Below are 24,767 nucleotides of genomic sequence, written 5' to 3' on the forward strand. Positions count from 1 at the left end.
AGCTTTTCTTGCAGTGGTCCCAAACAAAGTCCTTGTGCATATCTGGCTAATGTCCCAGGTCTCTCATAACTTTGTGTGCAGTTGACAGTGGAGGAGTATGTGGCAGCCATGCAAGTGCTTGTGCACGACGTGCGCTTCACGCTGTACAACGTGTGCTACAAACGACTTTTGCTGGTCTGGGTGCTGCTGGGCTTCTTCATCCTTCTCTGCCTGCTGTTTTCGGGTGTGCGGGGCCTCGCCCTCTTTGGCGGCGGTGTGGTCTGGCTCGTGGTCAATGCCTTGGGCATCTTTGTCTGCATGTGGCTCAAATTTAAGGCAAGTTCATTTTGTCTGTCTCTATCGTTATTCCACGAAAAAGAAAGCTAGTTTAATCAGTCAGCTGTTTTGCATAGATATAGAAGTCTGTTCCTCTGACCAGGTGGTGCTGGTCATCTGGAGTGAAGTTATGTGAAAATATGCCCGATTGACGTGGTTAGTAAATTTAGGGAGTTGAGGGTGCCCTGTTAAAGAGTAGTAGTTATAGGAAACTGAATTTCACGAGGTTCAAAAAAGGGTCGGGTCAAAGGCTCCTAATGTGCTAATGTACTAAAGGTAAAATCAAATGGATATACTGTCACACCTCATTATAGCGAACAGGTAAAAACTCATAAAATAGTCCTATTCGTAATATGTATAACATTTCGCCAAAAACGTGCGCAGGAGAAATGCAGTTTAGTAATGAAAGGACATGAACTAGGAGTGACCTTTTCCGAAGTTTTAGTGCCATTTAGATAAACCGAGCAGCACAGGCTAGTTATAGTTAGGCTTGCATCCCTGCACAGCACCACGGCATCGCATGAATAATAGGATGTCGGAAAGAAAGTCATTGCTATTTTCACCACTTCCACGGCAGAGTACATGAGTGTGGGATGGCTGCTGTAAGGCTGCAACCGATCATGCTGCTGGTTCTCGGGCACTATCGACGGTTGCGAGAGGTGCAAATGGGTGCCAGCTGACAGGTCACCAATTGTTCACACCGATTCATCTTCTATGGTGCTGTTGGCAAGTACAAGATAAAACGTAAACTGTGGCAGAAGCGCTTGCCGCACCACCACCGGTCTTTTGTGTGGTAAGGCAAAGCCTGTCATCAGAAGCCAAGCTATGCCTGTCATCAGAACGGGCATAGCTTTGTGCTCGATGGTTCGATATATCCGTTTTATGGCTAACTGTGTTCAATATATAAAGTAAGGATTGCATGTGTTTATCAAAAAATATTTGGGTGCAGTTTGATGTAACCAGTAATTTGTAATATCCGTGTGCGTTATATCGAGGTTTGACTATTAATATCACAGCAAGCATTTCTGTGCATGTCAAAGATGCGTAGACTGATCTGAACATGAAACATTGTGCATATTTGTAACATGCTACCACTGCAGACATGGTAGTAATTGAATTACTGTAATGGGATTGTTGTAATTTAATTACTTCTTCCAGTAATTTGTAATTTAATAATTTCTTTTCTGGTCCAGCACTTTAGTAATGTAATAAATTACATTGTGGTAGTAATTTAGCAGCAAAAGCAACTAATTGCTTGCGAAATTACTTTCATTAAAATGCATTGCTACTCTTTGTGTTGGTGGAGCTTTGGTCTCCGTAAGGCAAGAACTCCGTAGGACTGTACCTCCGAGACCGCCGGCCTCCTCTGTTGTTGGGTCACTGCCCGCGGGTATTGGTCGAGGAGGCGTGAAAGTTGTTGGGAATTGCACAGGTAGCATGGTTGGGGTTGGAGCAAGAAAGAGGAGGCCAGAGACGGGGTTACATTGAGGAAAACAGGAAAGGGTATTTACATCTTGTTAGAATTGAGACGTGGTGGTTGGCACTATTGCAACATTGCCGTTGAGGAAAAAGAAGCAGAGAACGCAGCATCCTTCCCCCCATAATGGCGGTGTCATGCAGTTTTACCAGAGCCCGGCACAAGTAGTAGCAGTAAGAGACTTAATCGGTGAAAAGCACAACAGAGTGGTGCACATTTCAAGAGTAGCCCCCAAACAGCAAGATGCAAGGTTGTGCTTGGCCGAAAGGCCAGATGGCGCACATTGCAGTTCAAAACTACACAGGAATGCACCGGGGCACTCCCAAGGTTATGTCTGCTAAGGACAGTGTTGGTGCCTGGTTCCGCTCATCGTAACAGGGCGCGAGGGGGGGACCGGCGGAAAGGCGTATTGCGCAAACATTACCGAGCTCAGGCGGCCGAGGTTGATTCTTGGAAACACCGAGGCAATAAATGGCCCGCATCAGACACTTTTAATAGTGGAGACAGCTCCGGTTAGCAAGGTGGTGAGTTCGCCGTGGTGAGTGGGAGAACATTGTTATGTCCCTGGAAGTGCCAAGCCAGAAGGCCCTTGTAGGATATTTTCCAAGTGAATGTAATTCCTTATGTTGGATGATGTCCTGCAGTGGTGGCAAGGCAGCAGCGCTTTCAAGTGCAGGTACTTTGGTGTGCTTAGGGAGCCCAGTGATTGTTCGTTGTGTACACCTATGAAGACATTTGAGATTCTTGATGTTGGTCAGAGAGAGATGTAGAGGGAGAATGTGGGAGGACCATATAAGATCTTTCCCATGGCAACAGCCATAGCTAGGGTGCAACAAGCATGTTGTCTTGCTTCTACAAACTTGCTAAACAGGCGACGTACTGTGTGTATTGTGTTTTCATGTGTACAGCCATCATCGAGTTTAATGAAAGTGCTCAAATCTGTAGCATGGCCGGCCATGCCTGTTGTAATTTGCGCACCCACTTTTGGGAGCTGTTACAGCTGGCGATAGGCAAACCGAATACTCTAATCTGTTTGTTCTGGGATTGTAAAGTGTGTGGCCCAATATGAAGCGAGGTGCTTGGTCCAATGCTTGCCATCTATGCTGATAAGTTCTGTTTTCTGAGGGGAAAGTCACAGGCCTGTTTTGGTAAGTGTGGTCTCCAGACTAAGGAGAGCTGTCTGTAATTCAACCTGCATGCTTTCTTTATCAGTGTAATCTGCCGCTTTGGTCCAGATGCTGACATCATCAGCATAGACCGGGAATCGAGCCGCTGTGTTAGTTGGAATTTTCCTGCTACTCTGCACATGGCTAGATTAAACAGCATGGGCCCCAAGATGGAACCCTGGGGAACTTCCCTATCCAAGTAATATGTGCTTGAGGTCCATCCAGGCGCCATGCCATGTAAACAAACTGGTCGGGCTTCAAGGAAATTTCTAATTTAATACTGGGCACAATGGCTGGGATAGCGATTAGCAAGCTCTTCAAGGATAACATCGTGGCGAAAGCTATCGAAAGCTTTGAGCAGATCAATAGCCAGCAAGTAGTTTGAAGTTTTTCTTTTTGTTTTCAGTTGCTGCACATGCTTGAACGGTGCATTGCGAGCATCAACAGCCTCTTCTTCCGTCACAAGATCTTGCTTGGACTTGATGACCGTGGCAAGATTTCATGTCACAAAGTTCATGTATCCTTTTCTGCATTTCTTGCATTTCTGCTGTGCATTTCTTAAAGGGGCTGCGAAACACTGCCTGGGGGAATACCGGCTATACTTGAGGTGGGTTCTTTATGTCACACAGATGCTGACTTAAAAAGAATTACAGGAATCGATGCACAGGAACGGGAGTTATTCAGTGAAGAAATTTCAAAATACAAGCAAACAAAACGCTGCCCTCAACTCGATTTTGGCGGGGCTTCCCACTCCTATTTCGCTCTCCCAATGACGGCACCTGGCGCAACCAATCAAAACAGCCAGCCAGAGCACGTCGCGGAAGTTTGTACTCCATGGTTGCCTGCTCTCTGTGAGACTGGCAGCGTTGTTTCGATGCCAGAGCGCCCCTGGTGGTGTATTTTTATTTTACTTGCTTTGCAGGGCTTTTATCTAAGACTAGCAAGTTGTTTTTGTTGATCTAATATAAAACGCAGACAGGTGACAAAATGTGTCTCTATTTATTCACACAATTTGCAGTATATTTACTGCTTGTCTGGTCATCATGTTCGCGCCAGGTGATGCCATATCCGCTGCTAAAAACCCGCCACTGTGTGGCGACACCATCAGAGCCATGAAGTTGTTTTTGGGAGGACATTAAAATATTAAAAAACGGAATGTATGCGGTATTACTGACGCTAATAGCACCATTATAACTCACTGTATGCAATCAACAGGCAAAACAGTTAACTAAGATTGTGTTTTTGGGCCCCTTTAAGATTTCTTTCTTTGTCGACTAAATGGGGACAGTACAAATTTCCCCCAAAAAATATCTTGTGTACGTGCCCCCCCCCCCCCTCTCTCTCCCTGTGTGAGACTTGTCTTGCTAAGATGTATACTTTTATGGTACATGTTATTCCTGCGGCTCTCTAAGGCAATTTTTAGCTGAATAATTAGGAAAACCCTGGAGAAATCATGGAGTTTTCAGAATTCCAGTGTGGAAAGCTGATTTTTCATGTAGCATGTAGCATTTATGCTGTAACATGCAATTTGGAAGCAGCAGTGCATTGTTTTCATCAACATTATATTCAAGAAGAAAGAGGGAAAAAGAGAGTGTGTGCGTACAAGCACTCATTTTTTTTTTTAATTAGTTTTATGGTGAGTTTTGTTTGGTTTGGGACTCATTCTGTTTTTAGCATCAAGGAAATTCTGAAATGCCAACTTTTTATGTTTGAACCTTTTTCCTTTTTTTCCTTGACTCAGTGCCAGCTCATTTTTGTCTATTTTGATGTCAGCGCATGCATTGTAAGTTCTTCTGTCAATATTTGTTCACACATAGAACACTTTTGGCATGCACAAAAGCAGGGATTGTTTGCATTTGTGCTGTCATTTGCAGAGATACCTGTATGAAATGCTGGAAAACCAAGACCGCCAAGACGCTCTTGATGCAAGAGCCACGGGGGATACGACAAACTCGGTACAGCTTCTCTTCTTTTCTGGAATAATGGGCTTAAGGTGCAAGATCAGAAAAGTTTCCCATTCTTATTTTCTCCAACTGTTTTCGTAGGCGAGGAATGGCGCAGCATTATATCCGGTTGATCGGACAAGAATGGACATTGACATGTCGGACATCATCATCACTGGGAGCAGCTCTACCACTCGAATCTCACAGAGAGAGGCAAGTACTTCCAACACCTTTTTGAAGCATTATCAGCATGGCTGTTGATGGAATAAGTGTAAAAATAGGTCTGCTAACACATCTATTTAAACTAACCGCACCACATGTGTGTATTAAGAGCGGTGTAACTGCCCTTAAGGCTAGGATGTGCACACACTGATGCTCAGGAGAAACCATCTTTATTTTACGCCTTATTTAGTGTTTATACCAATTAGAATAAGGGAGATGTGGCCTTTATGACAAGCACAAATGAGAGAGTGCTGCAGATTGCACATGACATCCAAAGGCTTTCAGTTCAGCTGCCACCAGCAGCGTGCTCTTTTCTTTTCTTCCTTCTTCTTACCTGCATATCTTTTCAAACTTTGATTCCCTACAATATTCACTGAAAGTGCAGTGCTCTTCTTAGCACTAGTGGCTCTTGGCTTCTACTTGATCAGAAGCCTGATATTAAAGTAAATTTGTATCTCAAGCCTTCTGTAGGTTTTGCCTGATGTTGCTTGATTAGAATTCTGTTGTCCAAAAGAATTGTCCTGCACTTATCCAATTTTACATTCCTGTTCATTGTCATGCATCGCCTAACCTGTTAACACTAAAACTGGAGGGGACACATAAGCTCTGCCTTAAGGGCATGATGCAATTGCTTTAATGGATTAATGCGAAATTGGTAATTCTCGACTTTGCATTCATAGATCGCTGGGAATCCTAATATCACTCCTGGTGCAGTGGTGCAGCGGTTAAGCGATGCGCCACTGCACTGCAGTGTCATGTGCTGCCACCAGTGGGGCTTGTCCGACCCGGATTGCTCTTCCCGAGCAATCTTTCGCGGCCAATCATTAATTTAACTGCCACCTGTCATGGTAGTCAGTTTGCTCACAATCCAGTGGGCACGTTGTGATGGCGTTGCAAGGTCACGTGACCTAGCTGACCCACCTACCTCCTAGGTTGTTTCTCTGGAGATTTTGTTTGGATTTTTTGCTCATGGTCAACAATGCCGACTGCGCCGGATTTTCTGCGAGACGAGCTCCTTAAATGCTGTCGCGTTATAACTGCATTATTTATGGAAAAGCATTGTTGCTTGTTTAGCTTCTATTTTACACCAATCAGATGTCGGGCTTCAAAGTGTGACAGCATAAATGGTGTGTTGCACATGCCACCACTACAGTAGTGAAATAATGCAGCTCTGCAGGCAACCACTGGAGCTTCCATGGGGTAGCTAAGCCTCTGTGAAATTTAGGTTTATCCTGTATCTAGGAACAAAAGCTATGAGCATGCGAATATTGGCTTCATCTTATAATGCTCTAATGCGCACTCTTGAGATAATGAGAATAAAGTTTTGATATATGGTTATCACCTGCGAAGCTGTAAATTGTAAAAATATTTGTTCTTTACTGCTGTTAGTCATAACTACCACTGCAGTCTGTGATCGCTCGTACATTGGAGCACAAGCCAACGACTGCAAGTCGTGCGCTTGGGAACTAAAGATTGAGACACTGTGACGCAAATGGCTTTTATTGCAGTTTAAACAGTAGCATTTGGTTGTGGCTGACAAGAAGTTCCTTGAAAGGGCTTTGCTTAGGATGTGCGCCTTGCCAACAAGGTTATGAGTGAGGCTCGCCCACTCCAGGACGGAGAAAACGTTCCGAGGCTGGATGAGATAAGGTTGTTGGAGGCATTTTTGTCAGGCTTATCCCACAGGCAAAAAGCAGAGCTATGCTGGGCCGACCTTGTGCACCAAGTTCTCTTAAACTAGGAAGACAAGAACCACTTTTCCCAGTGCCAGTTGCTGTGCAGTGGCACAGGCGCCTTCCCGTCGCAGTTAATGTGGCTAATGTAAGGGTCATGTGGGCAGGCTGAACTTCAGGGGTAGGTCCCCACATCCCACTCAGCTTAAACCTTCGTTTGAAGAGCGTCTGTTGGTCTTCTCCATGAACTTGAGCAAGGCTTGTTGTGTAATTTATGGCAGTGATGTTTCTAGTGCTTACATTCAATACACATGCATTGGTGGTGCTTGCTGCAGGATGTTGCCAACTTTCAAAGTTTGCAGAAGGTAGTGTGCATGCCTCTCCTCAAGCTTCAGTGGCATGGTCTGCAGATACCATGTCCACTGGTCCTGTCAAGCAAGGCTTGGTTGAAAACTTAGCTGGGGCTCTGCAGGGGCAGCGTAGGGAAATAACACCAATACTCTTTTCAAAACGGCTGCCGAGTCCAGCAAAAACGGGCTCAAATAAGAAACTAACCGAGATGCTGCCACCGACTTTTTTCAGCTAGTTGGTGAAGCTAGTACAGATTGAAGGTGGAGTGAAGCTGCAAGAGCTCATATCAGCATTGTAAGACGTGGAGTTATTATCGAATACAAGTTCATGAGGGGCGTTGAAAAGCTGAATTTTTTATTGTGCCTGTACCCGTTGTGCACAAGGACAAGGAAATGGCCACATCTGGTCATCTAGCATTTTCTTTCATTTGCTCTGCACAACATTTGGTTGGCACCACGGAGGTACCAAGAGCAATTGCCAACAAGCATTAGATTTGCTCGCCTTTGAAACTGATATTACTAATGAATTAGTTGTCTGCAAGAAACCACCTCCAAAGAAGCGCAGCTAACAGAGCAATGAAAGCTCAAAGATGGTCGCAAAGATGCCTCACAGTATTGTGCCTCTGCCAACAAGCCAGTGCTCTATGTTGGGTGCAATTAGTGGCCCCAGCATGTCAGTCTGCCACAACCTCAATGGTGCAGACGCAAATGCTGTACATCAAAGAGCTACAGAAGCATCCAACTGCCAGCTGCCATGGTTGGCATGTGGCAAAATGTGGAGAGAAATCCTTCTGTCCGCTTTTAAAGGAGAGGTAAATGCAAGTGGGAGGGGGAAAGCAAAGAGAGCGTTACAGGTGACGTGTTGCGGGTGACAAATCACCATGGAGGAAGGAAAGAACTCAGGAGAGGTGGTTACATCACATTTTTTGAAGCCGCTCCCCTCTGCCCCCACTTCGCCACCGCCTTGGCACGCTTGCACATTCGCAGCAAACAGTGTAGCAGGCGACGCCACTCTGACAAGCATTACCATTGGTTGCGCCGTCGGCCAAAGATTCCCAGCAGTCCTTGCAAAAGCGCGCGACTTCCGGCACACTTTTTGGCGTGCAGCTCGGATAGCGAGGGCCTCTTCTGAGCTGTCGTTCCTCCTTGCAAATCCCCCTTTCCTTTTTGTGTGCTAGCTTGAGTAGGGTCACTAGCGAAAAAGCCATTATGTGTCCTAGTGAAGCCTGGTGGTGTCCTGGTGAAGGAGGACGACCGGTTTTGCAGCAGCTGCGGCCGCGTGGAAAGGATGAAAATCATGAACGCTGGCTGCAGCCAAGTGGAACAGAGGGTAGCGCACCTGCTGCAGCTGAGTGGAAAGGAAACAAACTGGTTTCACGGCAGCTGCAGCCAAGTGGAAAGGCAGAAACCGCGTCATGCCAGCCGCTGCTTACATTGTCTGTAAAACAGTCATAAGTAACCTACCCGCAAAGTGTTCATACATATTGTGCTAGGGCACCTACATTGCATTTAGTTTAACGATGTAAATAGGGGCTGTCTCTTTACACAAGTAGTAAATAATTCTGTGAAGTGCGTTCTGTCATAAACATGTTGCAGTAGCTTTGTACATGCGGCAGCTTTGATATGCCATGGCCACATATGTGAACGCTACAAAAACTCACAGGGACACCTGATTGCATTGTGTTGGCAGTACGATAGCATTGGAAGCTGTTGATGCCTTTTCCGCAAGCAACGTTGGTTCCCTCTAACCAGTGGGCACATTTTATGACCGACGACGCATTTTGGCCCCATGAGGATTCTCGCATTTATAATGTTCTGAAATGTGAAAAATATTGCAGAATTTTTTTACACTCGGCTTCAGCTGATTTAATGGCACCTGAAGAGGTTAAGGCGGAAACTATGAGATTTTTATTTGGTAGGAGAGCACCTGTCAGAATATATTAACGCAGTTGAATCAAAGAAAAGGGAAATGAACTGAAACCAGCAATATTTAGCCCAAGTTGGGCATGCTGTAAAGGGCACTGTCTGCAGTGAATTATTATGAAGAATTGTAAAACATTATGAATGGATTCTTGGAATGTTTGTCAGTCATCTTGCCCTGAGCAATGTCTGTTCAAGTGCAAAGTGCTGATGAGTCACGGTGTTGATGAAAGGGTGCCTTATGCCTTTGTGTTTGTGCATGAATGTTTTGTGCAGAAGTATGCTGAGAAGCTTCTGTTGCGCTACAGCCAGCGTTGGGTGAAAGAATTTGTTCGGAAGCGGCTAGACCTCAACATGCCTGTGCATCCTGATGGATTTGAGGATGGCCCCTGTCCGCCTGCTCCTCCTCGCCATTGTGCCCTGGCACGCTGCCCCTGCCAGTTCATCGAGGAGCACCTACGTTTCAAGCCTCTCACTAAGTGCAGCCTTTCAGAACTTTGTTTTTAACCTCTTTCTGTCTCTGGGCTCGTCTTGTATGTTGACAGCATCATCAAGCTCTTCCCTGCACCCCATCACTCAAGCATGGCAGAATCATCGAACAAAGAGAATTGCAATGCATTGGAGAAAGATACTTTGGCAGTTTGCTAGTACAAAATAGTGGGTGAAAGAACTGAGACCGTTTGGGTTAGGTGGGTGAACAACCTGTTGGCAGCTGCATCCAATTTGCTATGGTTGTGACTTTTGTCGCTTGTTAGTCTCAAAAGTGATGCTAAGGCTAATAAGAAGTGGGCAGTTTTCTCAAATTCCTGCCAGCGGTGTAAACCTAGATATATAAATGTTCCCCATTGTACTTAATGACAAGTGTTCAGACCATCGTTGTTCATTGTCTTGATTTTGTGCTAGCATCCAGGCCACCAGAGATGGACAGGAAGTTGCATTGCCTGAGGTGTAAAACAAAAATTGCTAAAAAGGGACTACAGGCTTGAGGATAGTTATTGTTCTTGAAGAGCTGGGGCCATACTGTCATGCAATCACTCAAGTGATGCTACTTTCAATGCATTGCATCAATACAATAATGGCGTTAATGGATTTTACAACATTTCTGCCAGCATGACTCCTTAATGCAGTGTACCCAATGTTTTCTTCTGCATGCACTAAAGGTCATGAAACAGAAACAAGAAAAAGGGGTAGTAGCACTTTGCATTTTGCTCCCAGAGGGGGGTTCAGGTTGGTTCAGTAAGTTGAACAAGTTGGGTGCTGTAATATTGAGGCCATCATTCACATTGACGGGGTCGGCGTAATAGCATTCATGGTCCATAGCAAGGCAGCAGTTTGGTACGATAGCTATACGCAGGGAACTGATCACCTTTTCAGTTGATGTTTGTGCACTCCGGAGCTATGCAACATCAATGCAACATCAAATTGATGTTGACAAGAAATGTGCTTGTCTGCAGGATTTTTTTTCACTATGCTCAGTTCTGCTGCTTTATACAGTAGCCATTTGCTGGAAGTGATGTCCCGTAGTATTCTTGTTCTGCAATACGTCCCCTCTGTACCTACAGTCTTCCTGATCTCAGTGAACTGTCAGTGCTTTATTGTGTTTGAGCAGTCTCAGAGATGGCACAGGGAGGATTTTGTGCTACATTTCCCCGCATTCCGATCTTTTCTGAATTCAGGGATGCTCTAGCGCAATTCTTATTAACCCTTTAATCCCCCCCCCTTTTTTTTCGCGAAAAATTTGTCTTTTTACTGCAGATGTGAGAGCTTTCTGCCATCTTCTGGTGGAACGGGAATGAATTGAGGCTCACATTGTCTAAAACTTTGTAAGATAAAGTGAAAGTGCAGCGTACAAGCTCAGTTCGTCCAAAAAGACAGTTTACCATGCTTTTGCAGATGAGCTGGGCTCGTCCAAAGCAGCTAAGGGATTAGCCATGAAATCTCAAGTTTGTTAGCTCTAGCAGGCAGCTTTGTTGGAAAGTGCAGCTTCTTATTCTGTTAGTCATTTTGCATTGGTGTGGATTTTTTTTTGTGCACTATTTTGTTTGGTGTTTCCTACAGGTGCAGAGATGTGTCTTGTATAAGAGTGGCCTAGTACTGACAGCAGTTTGTCATTTTCTTTTTCTGATGAGTGGTTGTGATGGAGTAATCTGCTGTTGAGGTGAAGTCTCATCTGTTTTAATATCTTTAACTTTTTACTTTGTCAGCTCTTTTTTTGTTTTAAAAACATTGGTACCCATTGTGCAACTTTTTTCTACCCATTGCGTTGCTCTCCATTGCACATTCTTTTATACTACTTGCATGGCACATGGAGAAGTCACCTTATTAGGTATGAAAGGAATGCACAGGACAGCTCCATGCAAACATTATTCTCAGTAAAAATTGTTATTTGACTCTTTCTGGGCATTGTACGTTTGTCCAGCAGCAAGAGGCACGTGTATTGCCAAGGAAATAAGAAAATTCGATTTAAATGTCTTCTCACCAGTCGATTAAAATTCACGACGTCCTTACTGAAATGGATGGGTTGCCGCTGTTTTGAAGTGAATGGCGGCATGATGTAGCCTCTGGGATCTGCGCCCCCAAATCAGCGTCAACGCATGCATTTTACTTGCGAAATCAGCTGGTGTTTTGGGGTCTTTTCTAGATTATAAAAGCTCTGTTTTTAATGACAGTGACCTTTTTGTGATTAGAACATTGTAACCTATCGATACAGGCCAACTAATTTTTCCTCATGTGGTGTGATTTGGAACTATTTGAAAATGTTGATTATATTGGTGCCATTTTTGGCTAAGAAATTAGTGAAGGAGATGGGTTGTGCTAGCACATATTTAAATCTGTATAAGTGTCCTAATCAGCATTTATTTTTTGAGGCTGTCTGTGGTGCACATATTATGTCTGCAGCCTGAACCTGGTCACTGCATTTTTATTGTGAAAAACGTTATGTGCTTTGTTTTTTGGCTGTACTTTGTTTAGGAGCCTGTCTTCATACCTCATTACTGAAAGACTTCTTTTTGAATGTTGTGCATCCGGTGCTTTTTTTAGATACTGTTGGATGGCAAAACTTAAAGGGGCTGTGAAAGGGGGTCTCAACAAAGATGCAATATGCCTAGGATGCTAAAGGACGCAACGTCACAAATATCCTCCAGCAAAAATTTTTTCTGATGTGTTTTGTGGAAGCTGAGTTATCTGTAGCCATAATTTGAATTTCTGCGTCTTCGCGCCCTTCCCTCTCCTCTCGTCACTTTTTGCACGCTGGAATGTCGGTCCGCCCGCCCCACGCACTCGGGCCCTCCTCCGGCCGCCGACGTGCGGGGGAATTCCCCAGAGGGTGGAGCCAACTCCTCCTAAACTGGTTTGGCGTTGGCGGAGCTGGCACGGAGAACCAGTGATAGCTGCTGACGTAATGAGCACTGCATGACGTGTTGCGCACGGATTTGGGCGAAAGCCTGGCACCGCGAAAGCCTGGCAGCGGGAGTTCTTAAAATTGTAGTGTAAACTATCGGCTGGCTTTTGAGGTCTTGTACACGGTATGAATGCTCGGTGGCCTGTACTCTGCATAATGGGAGCATTTTATAGCCAATCTTAAACACCCTTTTCAGAAACCCTTTAAAGAGTGCTACGTTTGCATATGATTCCTTCTGCAAGCTTCACTGCTGCTATGGAGCATTGTATACTGCTGGTGTGCAGATGGGAAAATTTTTAACTCAGATAGAATATTGTATATTTCCTGTTTCTTAATTGGTGGAGGTGGAAAGAATGTCAAGGAATGTGATTAGTTTTTTTCCTCAGCTTGCAGTGCTGTTTACAAGTTGACATAAGTGAAATGCAGGCTCACTTGGACAAGTGAGAAAGTTAATGAGGCAATGGGCACCACACCTTTTGTTGTAGCTTGTTTATGGGGGTTTAATGTCCCAAAGTGACTCAGGTCCTGAGGGACGCCGTAGTTAAGGGCTCCAGAAATTTGGACTACCTGGGGTTCTTTAATGTGTACTGACATTGCACAGTGCACGGGCCTCTAGAATTTTGCCTCCATCAAAATTCGACCAATGTGGCCAGGATTGAACCCACGTCTTTCGGGTCAGCAGCCGAGCGCCATAACCACTGAGCCACCATGGTGCCTGCTTTGTTGTATTGACAGTGGCAGTGTAACAGACTTCATGCATATGGAGCTCACTAGCTAATGTAAAAATGAAAATCTCTCTTTGTAGCACTTCGAAAAGGAACGAGACGTAATCTCTTAATTTCTTAACACTACACATTATGCAAATGGTGCAAACATGGTGAACTCCACCAATAAAAAGTCAGTTTAGGGTGGAAATCAATGCCCAAACAGCAGATGTACTGTTAGTAACAGATGAACACGAATGAGGCAGTTTAAACACGAACAGCAAAATTAGAAGATCTTAGCCTGGGGAAGTTCTCTTCGAAGGTGCGGAGACACTCCTTTAGAAGTGTTAATCAGTGCGGCTTACATTTCCTCTCCACGAGCTAACATGTTTGTGTTGGCGTTCCATTTGTCACTGATAGTACAGGAATGAAATTTCCACATGAATGAATTGTGCCAAGGTGAACCTCTGTCTCATCTTGCATCAAAATGGCATATTATTGTTAAATTGCACTGAACCTTTGCCATATAGAACATTAAGGCATGGCCACACACTCGAGCAGGAAGAAAGGGAAGAAAAAAATGGCGCACGAAACCTAGGAGGAAGCAAGATTTTTCTTCTGTGCACTGAATCAGTTTCGGAACTATTTTCAAAGCTTGGTGCCCATCACTGCAGAAAAAGACAAGTAAGGAAAAGCCAGTTCAGTTCCATGTAATGATAGTGGCAAGTGCCGAGCTGGAGAGAGCTGTCATGTGACTGCTGTAGCAGTGAAAGCTCCAGTGAGGTCTTTCTGATGCTTTTGTGTTTTACTCTTGTGCACACTTTTTCCCACTCATGTTGCTTTGCCTTGACAAGTTAAAATTTAGTGGGGTTGCACTGCCTACTCTGAAAAGTAGTTACCTGGCTGCTTACAAGGCACGAAATGCACTGAAGTAGTTAATAGTAAGTAAGCACATTTTGTTTGCCGATTACACTTGCTCATAGCTCTGTAGCCAAGGGCATTGCAGCAGGAATGGTTGCAAGTAAACGGTGGCCTTAAACATAGCGCTCGCTGTATGAATGCACAGCATAAAGCACGGGTACAGTGGAACACCTCTTCACGAACGAACTTCAGAGGACCTCAAGGAAATGTTCGCTTGGGTGAAAGTTTACTAAATTGAACTGAGCATGCAGTAATTAAATCTGATGAACCAAAGTAACTTTCAAGCATTCAGATGTTTTCTGAAGGCATTTATTTCATACAACTAAAAACTGCACCTGTGTAACGTTACAATTTTGTGCTGAACTTTTGCATTTACCATTGCTAACTTTGTAAGCTAAGTGAGTTTGTCTTTGTTTTATGCATATTTTTCGGCACAGATGCCCGCTGGGTGGCAAAAGCCTTCAACTTCTACAGACACATTAGTTACACATTGGTGACACATTAGTTGTCCGTCTTGCTGAAGGTCTAGTTGCATTTACTTGGAAACTGGTCTTTCTTCAATATCTTTCTGAGGCTGGGAGTCAGACAAGTGCACTAGTCGATATGTTTGGCTACAGCTTTAGCTATAGCTAGCTGTGTAGCCACAGCAAACTGAATCATGAAGCTTATCATGTGAAAGTAGTATAGCGCTGCGAAGTTTTGCTAGCTGTGCACCTTCTGATTTGCAGTGTCCGAAATTGTTGCATGTTTGCCGAAATTACCCATTCTGGTCTGAAATTGAAATTCATTCAATTTAAACACATTTTCATTGGATACAATAGGAATTTGGTGGGGGGTTTTGCAGAAAGATTGCTTAATTGCTAAATTTATTCACATGAGGTTCGTTTAAGCGGTAGTTCACTGTGGTGGAGCACGGGGGAGTGGAACTGACGAGCGCATGTGCATGTACATGAGCAGAATCGCGAAACTACATAATGGAAGGAGCTGGATGTGAAAGTGTGAGAGTCCTTAGATGTTGGCACACTGCACAAGCAGACACACCAACAACTTGTAAACAAAGCTGTGTGAGCATGGTCATTGTGACAAAGGCACAGCTGCATGTGTACAAGAAGAAAAAAAGAAATTGGGTGTCTTAATTCAAAGTGCAGTTAAGTCATGTTGTAGTTGGTGACATGATCCAGCTGTTACATGCTACCCAGTTTCATGGTTGCCTTGTTATGGATACAAGCTTGCTTTATTAGAACATACCTAATCTGCTAGGCAAGTTGGAAGACTGAATAGCTGGAGTGACTGTGTATGCTAAAGGCATTCTGCTGAAGGCAGTTGCGTTGCATGGAAGATTTGTGAAAATTGTGTGTTAGGATTTTGCTACAGGTGCCTCTCATAAAACACTCCAGCTAGCTCTGCTAACCCATTGAACACTGCAGTTAGTGTTTAAAGCATATGTGATATGTAAATATATGTTAAATCTTGCACCAAAAGCACTTGCAACTGCACCAAGCTTGCTTTTTGCTTGCGCCAAAACGTCGAATACAGTCCCATCACTGAAAATACCAAATATCAAATTTTTAAATTGAGCAACAAGAAATATTCATTTCATATTTCAAGCCTAAAGCGTTTGCACATCACTAGTTTGAATCATTGCATGAAGCCGTGCAGTGCTAACTTGTGCAGTAGTTTGCTACGCTATATCTGAGTGTAACATATGCAGTGCCCCACTGTAGAATGTTGGATAGTGACCAGCCTTTTTTGCAGAAGTGAGCGTTGTGCTGAAATGTGTGTTAGCAGTCTGCTTTTGTGTTTGTAATGCCTCTTCTCAGCCTTTCTCTTATTTTAGTTATAATTATGGGATTTTACACATCATGGGTCAGGGACGGTGTAACATTGCCTTTCTGTGTGCAAGAGCAGCATGGAAAACATTGCTAATGCATGCAATCTTTGTCAAATTTGTTACTGTTGCATTGTGTTATTAGCGACTGTAAGAAATTTGTAACACACAGTGATGAGGTTGAATGCTTGCCCTGCAAGCAGATTAACATTTTTTTCTCGTGGAATTTCGAGCTGCATTAATTACTTTTCTTGTTTACATATTAAGTTTGTTGCATTTACGCAGATTAATATAGTTCAATCTCATATTTTTGTTCATGTCTTAGCTACTCATGTTCTCTATGAAGTCTTTCCTTTGCAACCATGGTTGTTGTTCTTTATTATTAATGTCACTGCAAAGAGCACGTGTGCCAGCAGGCGTGGGCAGCAGCCAATTCAACTGTAGAAATGCTTATTCAAATGGCTAAAGCAAGGGTTTTCGAATGAGCATAGCTCAGGTCTGTGGTCATTTTGCACTGTCGTTGCAATATAGGGAAATGGCTGCTAAATGCCTGCTTTTTCTTTTGTCGTTCAATCTCTCTAGCATAAGCATTTTCATATTGCTCCAAGATGTCATCTCACAATTAGTGTCTTGCCTGGCCAGACTGGTGTATTTGACTGCTTTGAAAATTACTTAGTGTTGTCTGTAGCAAGGAGTGTCAAGACAATGTAAAGTGATTTGGCTCTTTCACCATACTTCTTGTTGTGGCCTTCACACTATTGAGTTATACTGGCAAAGTCAGGTAGCTACTTTAATAAGGCATCGAATGTTGAAAAACTGTTAACTTCTGCTTAAAAGACGGGTGTCTGTGGTTACAACCTGAAGTACAGAAGTTCATTCAAGGAAAGCACAAAAGTTAAGGTCATTTGTATAAGCAGGGACAATAAGGTCTTGTATTATGTTGAAGTGTTGGTACAATATCTTGAGCTTTCAAAAAGTAACAAAAACAGAGAAGTCAGCATGATGTGCAAATGAAATGAGCAGATATTTTTTTGTGTGAAAGTATGCAGTGCATACAGTTAACACCAGAACAAGATACTAACACAGTAGAGAACAAATTTTAGTAGCAATAAATGTGCGTTAGTGTCACAAAATGGTAGGTTTGCTGCTGCATGTTCACAATTCAGTTTTTTTTTTATTAGGATGTCGAGGAAGTTAGTTTCTTTAATTGCTTGGAAGAAGAAATCAATAGAACACAAGCGTAGGAAACATGCTTAACACATATTTTGCCTTTATTTCAGTATTGTTGTGACACAGAAATTGCATTATCATTAACCTAGAAATTTTCAATAGGGGAATGCTGATTAGCATTTGAAAAAAGAAAAAAAAAACATTGGGATATTATATTTGAGGTAGAAAGTAACTTCTGTGGGAGAGAAAACAATGTTTTTTGATGGTAATAATACATTAGACCAGTTGGCTGTCACAAAAGCATTATGCGAAGTGCTAAAGTTTCACTTTTGAAATTCACTATTGAAACTCTACTGTATGGGAAAGTTGTCACATGCTATGATTATGTGAAGTTGGTTAGACATATCAGGAGCATAGTCAAGAAAATTGGGGAGATACTGAGGTTTTGGGTAATAAGAGCCCTCAAGTAGGCTTTCCCTCAAGTGGGCTGTTAGAGGCTCAATGTATGAAGGGTAAAATTTGTTTCAAGAAGAAAAAAAAAACTTCGTACACTTGGTTCTGTTAAATTAAAATTCGATATTGGATATGAGTATCGCATTCTTTTTTATGTGTGAGGAAAACAGTTCATTGTAAAGTGAGACGAATTAGTTATAAATAAAGGTGGTCGCTTTACATTTTGAGTAAGTGAAAACAGCTCATGGATGACAGGTGCCATTGCTCATTTTGTGTGGTTTGTCATTTTTATGCTTTCATTGAGCAGCTGTCATTTTCTTTTCATTGTATGTTAAATTTATATTTTAATGGCTGTGCCTATCTTTTTAATCAAAACCACTAGCATATTCAAATATTTGATGTGGCATTCTTTGAGGTGCCTAACTGAAACCTGTAGCACACGTGTATACTGTAAACGACTTAATTTTTGCGAGGACCCAAGTTTTGCATTTTTTGCGAACCACATGCTACTTACAAAAAATTTCTCCTGTGAATTTGGGAAAAATGTCGACTAATTGCTTACAAAAAGAAAATGTTTCTTCATTCGTGCTCTTGCCCCCTCAGTGAAATCTCTGGAAACTAGCGACAACAGGTGTCTTGAGCTCTTGACGCCTTTTTGCAAATCATGTTCCGCATTCGCTGCATGTATGAGCCAGGTTTACAAAGAAAAGGATGTTTAGGTGCTGGCTGAGGTTGCGGAATTCTGTAGCAGTCGGCATTCAAATTACTTCTCAAAAAGTTCTCCTTCAGGAGCAGCAGTCATTGGTGTTTTCTGTCACGGTTGGTGCATAATATCTGTTAGCAGTCCGAAGCTTGCACATATACGGGGAAGAGGGAGCACTATGTGGGCTGCAATTTCTATTCACGAAATTGGTGCCCACGAAATGTTCCCAAAACCATGACTTTAGCCCAATTCGCGAAATTAAGCTTGCAAAAAAATTAAGTCGTTTACGGTATTAAATTGCGATAATTGTTCAATGCCTAAAGTTTCAGTGGCATTCACTCAGTACCACATGCAAAAATTTGATGACATTACCAGTAATACCATTCACATCGTACTTAGTTTGGTCCAATCCATTTGTCTATGAAATATGCACTCTTACCCTCAGCTTTTGTGCAGTAGTGCATATATTTTAGATGAAACAACTTTCTACCATTTAACAAGGAGTAGAGCCATACCATGTGGTTGAAATGAGCATAATGTTCAAGGTGACAACTATCTGAGTTGCTAGAGAACGCTTCCTAAACCAGGGCCATCCTCCTGAGTGTTAGCAACTTTGAGTTCTTTACTCATGTGTTGTATTCATACTGAACGTGTTTACAATTATTAGGTAACATTTTTGTGATAACTTATTTGTAGAGCCTTTTGTTTTTGGGTAAAACCTGATTTTACCAGATTCTTGAACCCTGAACGGAAACCCAATTTCAACCTGAAAATGTGGCTTCTTGAGGACTGAGTTTTCCCGTGCACAAAGCTGAAAGTTAGTGAATGTCTTGTGCTTAATACAGAGGGTTGTTTCCAGTGAATTGATAATTTTAAACCATTTTCAACACTTGTTGTTTATGACACAACTTAATCTGAGGAGATAAGCTCAAAAGGTATATGTTTTAGAAGCAAGAGCCCAAACCCCAGCACTGTCCAGACATCTTATTGGTATGCTGTATCAAGCGCAACCCATGCTAACTACAGCTTGCTCCGAGGTGTTGTGCATTCAAGGTTGTCACTATGATGCTGGAATGTTTTCGCAGTGTACAAAGCAGGTCTTGCACAGGCGCAGAATTGCTGCACAGGCGGTGGTAAAACATGCAACAAAATGATTGTAATGGATGGGAAAAAAAGAAATATCTGATTTGGTGAAGTTTTTTAGTGCAACCTGCCTTTTCATATTGTTTCTGGAAATAGCAACAAAATACAGGATTTAATGTTCTGTACAGAAATGAGCACTTATAGTGAACTGTCTTTTGCTGCAAAAAACGGCCTTAAAAAACCCGAGATATGGAATGTTTTGCTGAATAGCCCAGTTTATACGCTAATTTGAGCTAAAAAATAATCACTTGATTTTTATCCTTGAATTCCAGAAAGAAATAAAACCTGGAAGCAAGGGGCCCTACTTATATGTTACATACTTGGATAAAATTGTTCAGTTGGTTTTTCAGCGTAGTGGCCATCGTATTTTATGGTATAAAATCTGAACATTTGGCACCACTTCCAGAAATATTGGTGTTAAGATATTAGAGGCATTGTACAGTTGGCACCAACAAGTGTGCCTCTATGGCAGAGGAGCTGCCGCGGTGACTCAGTGGTTATGGCGCTAGGCTGCTGACCCAAAAGACGCGGGTTTGATCCCGGCCGTGGCGGTCAAATTTTGATGGAGACAAAAATTTTAGAGGCCTGTGTACTGTGCGATGTCAGTGCACATTAAAGAACCCAGGTGGTCAAATTTCCGGAGACCTTCACTACGGCATCCCTCATAGCCTTTGGGACGTTAAACCCCAATAAACCAATCTATGGCAGAGGTATAACAGCTATGATACTGTTATTAGAAAGGGAACAAGTGTAACTATACTGTAGTTGAGTTATTTGTTAGTGTATTTGTTATTGTTTTATCAGGAAAGATGAATTTTTTAAAGTTTGCATGCCACCAGTGCTTATCACTCTTATTTTATAAGCTTACAATCACTGAGACATATTTAAAAACACCAAAATGATAGGTGTAAATGCCACATTCTTATTTGTTGACTTCTTTGGCTGAACATTGGCAATGACATCGGTGTCATTATCAAGCTCTTGGCCTGTCATGTGGGCCAGTCAGCACAAACAGTTCATGCAACTGTCTTGTCATGTGTGCAGCTTTTGGGCTTGCTTTAAAACCTGTTTCATGGGTGAAACATAAGCACACTTCTTACACTTTATTGTGCATGCATATAATTGCATGAACAAACTAAATCTTTCTTTTATTATATCAATATCGTAATGAAACTATGGAGTAGTATTGTTTTGCTTAGCTTAGCTTTTTAACTTTCTTTAACGATAGCGTATTGGTTGCATGACGTTTCCTTGAAGACCTGCAGGTGCAGATTGTGTAATGAGGTGAAGGCTGGAGCAATATGTTTTTATCATTTGTGGTTTGGTAATGCTAAATGTTCATTACACATATTTAGAGGAGCTAAAAATTAAGCTTATTATGCACAGGTTGTAGTTTGGAGTGGTACACATAGCAATGAGATCATGTCATTTTGTATATATGGAGCACGGAAAGCATTTCAGCTAATGTCAATATTTTTGACGCATCCACATGTCTTTAAAAAGGGAAAGCTTGTTTAGGCCAGAAGCCCCTGTGAAAAATGTGCCTGACGGTATAGTACATACCACTGCAGTGAAGTCCTCATTGATCATTACTGTGTGCCATATCAAGCTACACACAAGCCGATTCATTTTTTTTTTTTTAATGCTTACAAGGAATAGTATCTGATGTAAGAAGTCACATGTAGTTTTTACACTGTACTCTTGAGTAACCTGAAAAGATCTGCTTTCAGTAATTGGTGAAATTGGACTGCCAATTAGTAATTGATGGGACTTGCAAAATAGTATCATCATATGGTTTTTTTTTTCTAGCTATGAATATTGACAAAGAAAACAGGGAAGTAATTTATTACAGTTCTTATTGCCCTGTCTGTTAAATAGGGCATGTTATACTTGAAAGAAAAAAAAAGGGGGCGGGGGGGGGGGGGAGGGCTGTACTTTGGATGTCTTCTCAGCAAACCTCCCCGTTTGTTGTTGCATGCAGCCTGAAAGAAAGGCCATCTTTACCTTAGTAATACAGCTATATTTTCAAGGAAACAGGTACCATGTTATGACAGTATAAACCTCTGTTCTGACATTTCTAATAATCATTAGCATGATGAATGTTAGCAATGTGAGCTGAGGCGAATAGTTGGCAAGTTCCATAATTCTTGAGCTGGCTTCCTCTCATTGCCTGTTTTCTGACATGATGGGAGAGCTGGGTGTTTTCCAAGCAAGGATTTAATAGAGCACTGTTCTGCTGTAGCAAATGGAAAGCATATACTTCACATGCATCCAGAAACTGCACACTGAGACCATTCTCTATAATGTGGTAACTCTGCACCATATCAGTTCTTGGGTATGGGAACTGGGAATGCAAGAAATCAACCTGGGAGTAGTGCAACTTCTCTGTAATGTATCTTAAGTTACTTTGGTACAGTGTAATTCTGCGTGTAACAATAATATCTCTAGATTGCATAATTCTGCGTGTAAAATTAATATCTTTAGATTGGTTTAAGGAAAGGTTAATGTTGTTGCCCAGATACTAATTTGAGGAAGCTGGCAGTGTTTTAGGAATAACTTCACGTTTCTGATCCATGAAGTTGTTCTGGATGTCACATACATAAAGCCTGGTAAGGCTAATTGCATTTATATATATATATATAATCAACCGTTGTTGTGCACAAGTTCTGTGGCACCAAAAATGACTGCAGATGCACTCCAAGCTGCTATTTCAAGCAGCATTTGTGCCTTTAGTGATCTGAACAAAGATCTGTACCCGAAAATGAGCTGCACGCTGTATCTTGCATTTTAATTTTGTCTTACAGTGAAATTGTAAATTTACAATATCTTGTAGTGTTTGTTCAGCTGGTATATAGGATTGCAATATTAAAGTGGAATTCCTGGCCCTTCAAGGGCTGGAAGATATGTAAACTTTTCTCAGCAGGCTCCTAAGACATGCTATGGCAGAGTTTAGCTGGGTTAAAAATATTTTTTTGTTGTCAGTAAAACTTGTTTCCTTTGCAGTACCCACACAGTGTAAAGAAAAAGCTTAAACCATTTATACCATAGTGGTGGTGGTGAGTGCATCATGTGTTCTTGTGCCAAGGAAAGTACTGTATAATAATTTCTATGGCTCCTGAAGGATATGGTTAGGTACTGTTAGTCCACCTTGCATGAAGAGACTAACTGTGCAGGTACACCCTCCCATGATGTTTTAATTCCATTTGTCACCCAAAATCTTGCCAGTTTTGTTAGGGAACTTCTGAAAGCATAGTTTTTATGCTTTCTGGTAAATGAAGGCATTGTGAATGTGAACTGCAGGGTGATCTAGCATTTGGCAGGTCATGAAAATGTGCCAAAATTTGCAGCAGATTGCTTGGGTTTTTGCTTAATTAGTAGGCATTCTGGAGGAAAATGCACGTAAAAGAAGAACACATACTCTTTGTTCTCTGCTATGTGCCTTGTTTTGTTATTTCACTGTGACTGTGCAGCTAATGACAGTTGTGATTATATGAAGTGACGCTTTGATTAAGAGTCTAAGGTAGTCATTTCTGCAGTTTTCTGCTCTCTCATGCTTGAGCAGATCAGTATTTGGATGGACATCAGTACGTTCCCTTGAGTACCCTTCCCTTGAGTACCCTTGAGTACCCTTGAGTACCCTTGAGTACCTTTCTTTACCCTTCTCAAAGTCCTGTGTAGTTGCTTTCCCAAAGCAAGGCTAATCATCCTCCATGGAAATCATTGGCCTGTGTAGGTTTTTGCTCTGATATAGTAAAGCTGAGATCTGGGTGAGTTGGTATGCGGTCATACTGGTGAACAGCGCAAAAAAGGCGGGACAACGACAAGACAAGCGCTGACTATCAACTCAGAGTTGATAGTCAGCGCTTGTCTTGTCGTTGTCCCGCCTTTTTTGCGCTGTTCACCAGTATATTTGCTCTGATGCCTGATTCATTTTTTTCTTTCTGAGAAGTATACATATTTTCACCACACAGCGTTATCAGCAGTAATTTTATTTATATGGGAAAGATCTGTTTGTGTTGTTAGCTTTACTTCTTTCATTGTTTCCTGGTTGTATGCATCCTCCACACTCTTTTTGTTGGAAGCGGTGCTGCTATGTTTGTATGCATATCATGGACCGTAATCAAATAATGCATCAGGACTATTGCATCTTAGAGGACCAGTGCAGTGGAGGTTTTTACAAAGGTTTCTTGAAGCTATGCGGTCGCGAAAAAAAAACAACATTTATTTAACAGTTATGGCCTAGGGCTTAGCGTATAGTTGGTGACATTAATGTGCAGTGCGTTTTTGTTAAAACGTTTTTTTTTTTAGTGTAAACGTCACCTTTCGTGCAGCTCAGAAAGGATAAAAAAGTGCATTTGAAAACTGCAGTTTCAAAATTTTGTGGTATAGTGTATTTCCAGCAGAAAAAGCTGCAGGTGTGGCCAAATGTTTTATGCAAGGTACAGCATAATGCTTGGAAATGGTGCATATATTAGAAACGGTTACAGAATCGACGTCTGTTTGAGAGCTTTTATTGCAGTTGTACTTAAAAACATGCCATCTCTCATACTACTGGAAATCTTGAAAGCGTGATTGATTCTGCTATCATAAATAGTTCCCAAAAGCTGCACAAATTTTAATTTCAAGCTTTTTGACCTGCACCACTGCAAATTTTAGGCGTACAGTATTGAGTAGTATTATCAGTTTAATGAAATGCGAGCACTGCTGTGTTTATGTCTTGCTCGTCTCTACTGGTGGTTAGTCCTTATCCGTGAAAAGTTTCACTTAGTGCATTTTGGTTTTCATATGCAGTTGTATGTACAGCTCAATGTTTCCTGTTCCAGTGGCAGTAGGGTGCTATATTACTAATTGTTGATATCGTGATTTAATTGCTTCGGATACAACCTTTGACTCATCCGTTACGCTGGTACTAAAAGGATTGCTGCATGCTGTTGCTCTAAATACTACATGGTAGATAAGAGCAAGCTCATAAAATTAAACCCCAGAGCCTTGGTACCAGAGGAGGCTTTATGCGACTGAAAAGCAAGAAAAATGCAGCACTAGTTCATGATCCTTATGAAGAACCATGCTGTTTCTTTCTTGTGAGACCCAAAGTTGCACATTGCCAACCTCTTAACAGTTATATAACAATATAATGGACTAAATATTTGGTGGCTATTAAAGATTGATGGCAGCCTGTCCAGTGTAGGTTATTGCTTGATAATAACTTTAAAAGCATTTAACACTTGAATCATTTTTATATTTTTAGCACAAAATACACAGAATTGATCACTAGGAGGTAAAGTATGGAGGGGTCACGGAATTATGCTGGATCGGTGAAAATTTTGAGTTGTACATCCTGAGCAAGGAAGCTGCAGTTGGATGCTTCGGTCTGCGCTT

The 24,767-nt window shown here is 42.1% G+C and overlaps 1 protein-coding gene across 2 annotated transcripts in view; it reads left to right on the forward strand.

Moving 5' to 3' along the window:
- Positions 1 to 23,195, forward strand: part of LOC149353160 (uncharacterized) — a 44,493-nt gene extending 21,298 nt beyond the window's left edge. For both annotated transcript variants that reach the window (XM_089582350.1, XM_089582351.1), the window contains exons 5-10: positions 82 to 315; positions 3,365 to 3,475; positions 4,706 to 4,741; positions 4,833 to 4,913; positions 5,004 to 5,114; positions 9,343 to 23,195. In XM_089582350.1, coding sequence (XP_089438476.1) covers positions 82 to 315; positions 3,365 to 3,475; positions 4,706 to 4,741; positions 4,833 to 4,913; positions 5,004 to 5,114; positions 9,343 to 9,573 — 804 coding nt within the window. In that variant the 3' untranslated portion in view covers positions 9,574 to 23,195. The remainder of the gene's footprint in view (positions 1 to 81; positions 316 to 3,364; positions 3,476 to 4,705; positions 4,742 to 4,832; positions 4,914 to 5,003; positions 5,115 to 9,342) is intronic.
- Positions 23,196 to 24,767: the final 1,572 nt, after the last annotated feature.

This window comes from Amblyomma mixtum, chromosome 3 (genome assembly GCF_055824585.1).
Source record: "Amblyomma mixtum isolate Tamu chromosome 3, ASM5582458v1, whole genome shotgun sequence".
Taxonomy (NCBI): domain Eukaryota; kingdom Metazoa; phylum Arthropoda; class Arachnida; order Ixodida; family Ixodidae; genus Amblyomma; species Amblyomma mixtum.